Here is a 1,987-nt window from a genome sequence, read left to right as displayed (position 1 = left end):
ACGACCTTGTCCCAAACGGCGTGTATAATGCGTACGGCCCAACTGAAAATACAGTCCTTAGTACTATATACAATGTTAGAGAAGACGACAAGTTTAATAGTGGTGTTCCAATTGGCCGGGCCATCAGCAACTCGGGGGCCTATATCATGGATCCGCAACAGCAGCTTGTCTCGGCCGGTGTTATGGGTGAGCTTGTCGTTATTGGCGACGGGCTCGCTCGCGGATATACAGATCCGGCGCTAGATCAGGACCGCTTCGTCCAGATCACCATCGATGGTCACTCAGTGCGGGCATACCGGACCGGCGATCGCGTACGCTACCGACCTGCCAACTGTCAGATAGAGTTCTTTGGGCGTATGGATATGCAGATTAAGCTTCGCGGCCACCGGATCGAGCTGGGTGAGGTGGAGCACGCCATGCTTACATACGGTGCCGTTCGCGATGTCGCCGTCGTTGTTCGGGAGCAACAAAGCGAAGAGATAGAAATGGTCGGCTTCGTTACGGCTCGCAGCGACGATTCCACTGGGCAGAACCAGGCCAATGATCAGGTCGAAGTGTGGGAAACCCACTTTGAGGAAAGTACGTATGCGGATATCAAGGCTATCGGCCAGTCTGCTATTGGTCACGACTTCATGGGCTGGACTTCGATGTACGACGGCAATGAGATTAACAAGACTGATATGCAGGAGTGGCTGGATGACACGATGCGCACGCTTCTTGATAGCCAGACACCTGGCCGCGTGCTCGAAATAGGCACGGGAACCGGTATGATCCTGTTCAATCTAGGAGAAGGGCTTCAAAGCTACGTCGGTCTCGACCCTTCCAAGTCGGCAGCCGCATTTGTGAACAACGCAATACAGTCCATTCCATCCCTAGTAGATAGAGCTAAAGTGCATGTTGGCACAGCGACTGATGTAGGACGGTTCGATGAGCTGCACCCTGACCTCGTTATCGTCAATTCAGTTTCACAGTACTTCCCTACGCCAGAGTACTTGAAAGAGGTGGTTGATACCCTTGTTTCAATCCGAGGTGTTAAGCGTCTATTCTTCGGCGATGTACGCTCGTACGCTACAAACAGGCAGTTCCTTGCAGCTCGGGCTCTTCATACACTAGATGCTAAGGCGAACAGATACAATGTTCTGAAAAAGATTGCTGAAATGGAAGAGTGTGAAGAGGAACTACTTATTGACCCTGCCTTCTTCACAGAGTTAACATGCAGACTGCCTTATCGGGTTAAGCACGTCGAGATTCTGCCAAAGAGGATGCAAGCTACTAATGAGCTCAGCGCTTATCGCTATGCAGCTGTCATACACGTACGAGACACGGATGAGCCAGCGCAATATGCACACCCGATCAACCAGGATTCTTGGATCGATTTCGTAGCGTCCAGATTGGATCGTCTCTCTCTTCTGCGCCTTCTGCAAAACGCATCAGGCTCTCGACCTATCGCCATCAGCAACATCCCCTACAGCAAGACTATTACAGAGAAACATATTGTCATGTCACTTGACGACATGGACAATGACGTCGGAGCCGATGGGCAGAGGGTGCTCGACGGGCCGGCCTGGATCTCAGCTGTCCGTTCGCGCGCCGAAAGCTGCGCATCACTGTCAGCCACCGATATTGTGCAGCTTGGCGAACAGGCAGGCTTCCGTGTAGAGCTTAGTTGGGCGCGACAATGGTCCCAGAAAGGCGGGCTCGATGCCGTCTTTCACCACTATCCAAGTACCAAAGAAGGAGCCCGTGTCATGATCCAGTTCCCCACTGATTATAAGGGCCGTGTTTCTGCCCGTTTTACTAACAGACCGCTGCGAAAGGTACAGAACCGCCAGCTCGAGACACAGATTCGCGAGCGGCTACAGACCGTGCTCCCGCCTTACATGATCCCGACGCGTATCTGCGTACTGGAGAACATGCCTCTCAACGCCAATGGAAAAGTAGACCGAAAAGAGCTTACTCGCAAGGCTCAAGTCGTATCGCGGCCGGA

At 52.7% G+C, this 1,987-nt stretch overlaps 1 protein-coding gene across 1 annotated transcript; it reads left to right on the top strand.

Moving 5' to 3' along the window:
- Nucleotides 1-362: 362 nt before the first annotated feature.
- Nucleotides 363-1,889, top strand: COCCADRAFT_113692 (uncharacterized protein; the record flags this gene model as incomplete). Its single annotated transcript, XM_007720841.1, has 1 exon — nt 363-1,889. A coding segment is annotated over one exon (1,527 nt), but the record flags the coding sequence as incomplete, so codon positions are not given.
- Nucleotides 1,890-1,987: the final 98 nt, after the last annotated feature.

This window comes from Bipolaris zeicola, assembly GCF_000523435.1.
Source record: "Bipolaris zeicola 26-R-13 unplaced genomic scaffold scaffold_696, whole genome shotgun sequence".
Lineage (NCBI taxonomy): Eukaryota > Fungi > Ascomycota > Dothideomycetes > Pleosporales > Pleosporaceae > Bipolaris > Bipolaris zeicola.
Note: the sequence above shows the minus strand (reverse complement) of the source record. Positions and strands in the feature narration are given on the sequence as shown.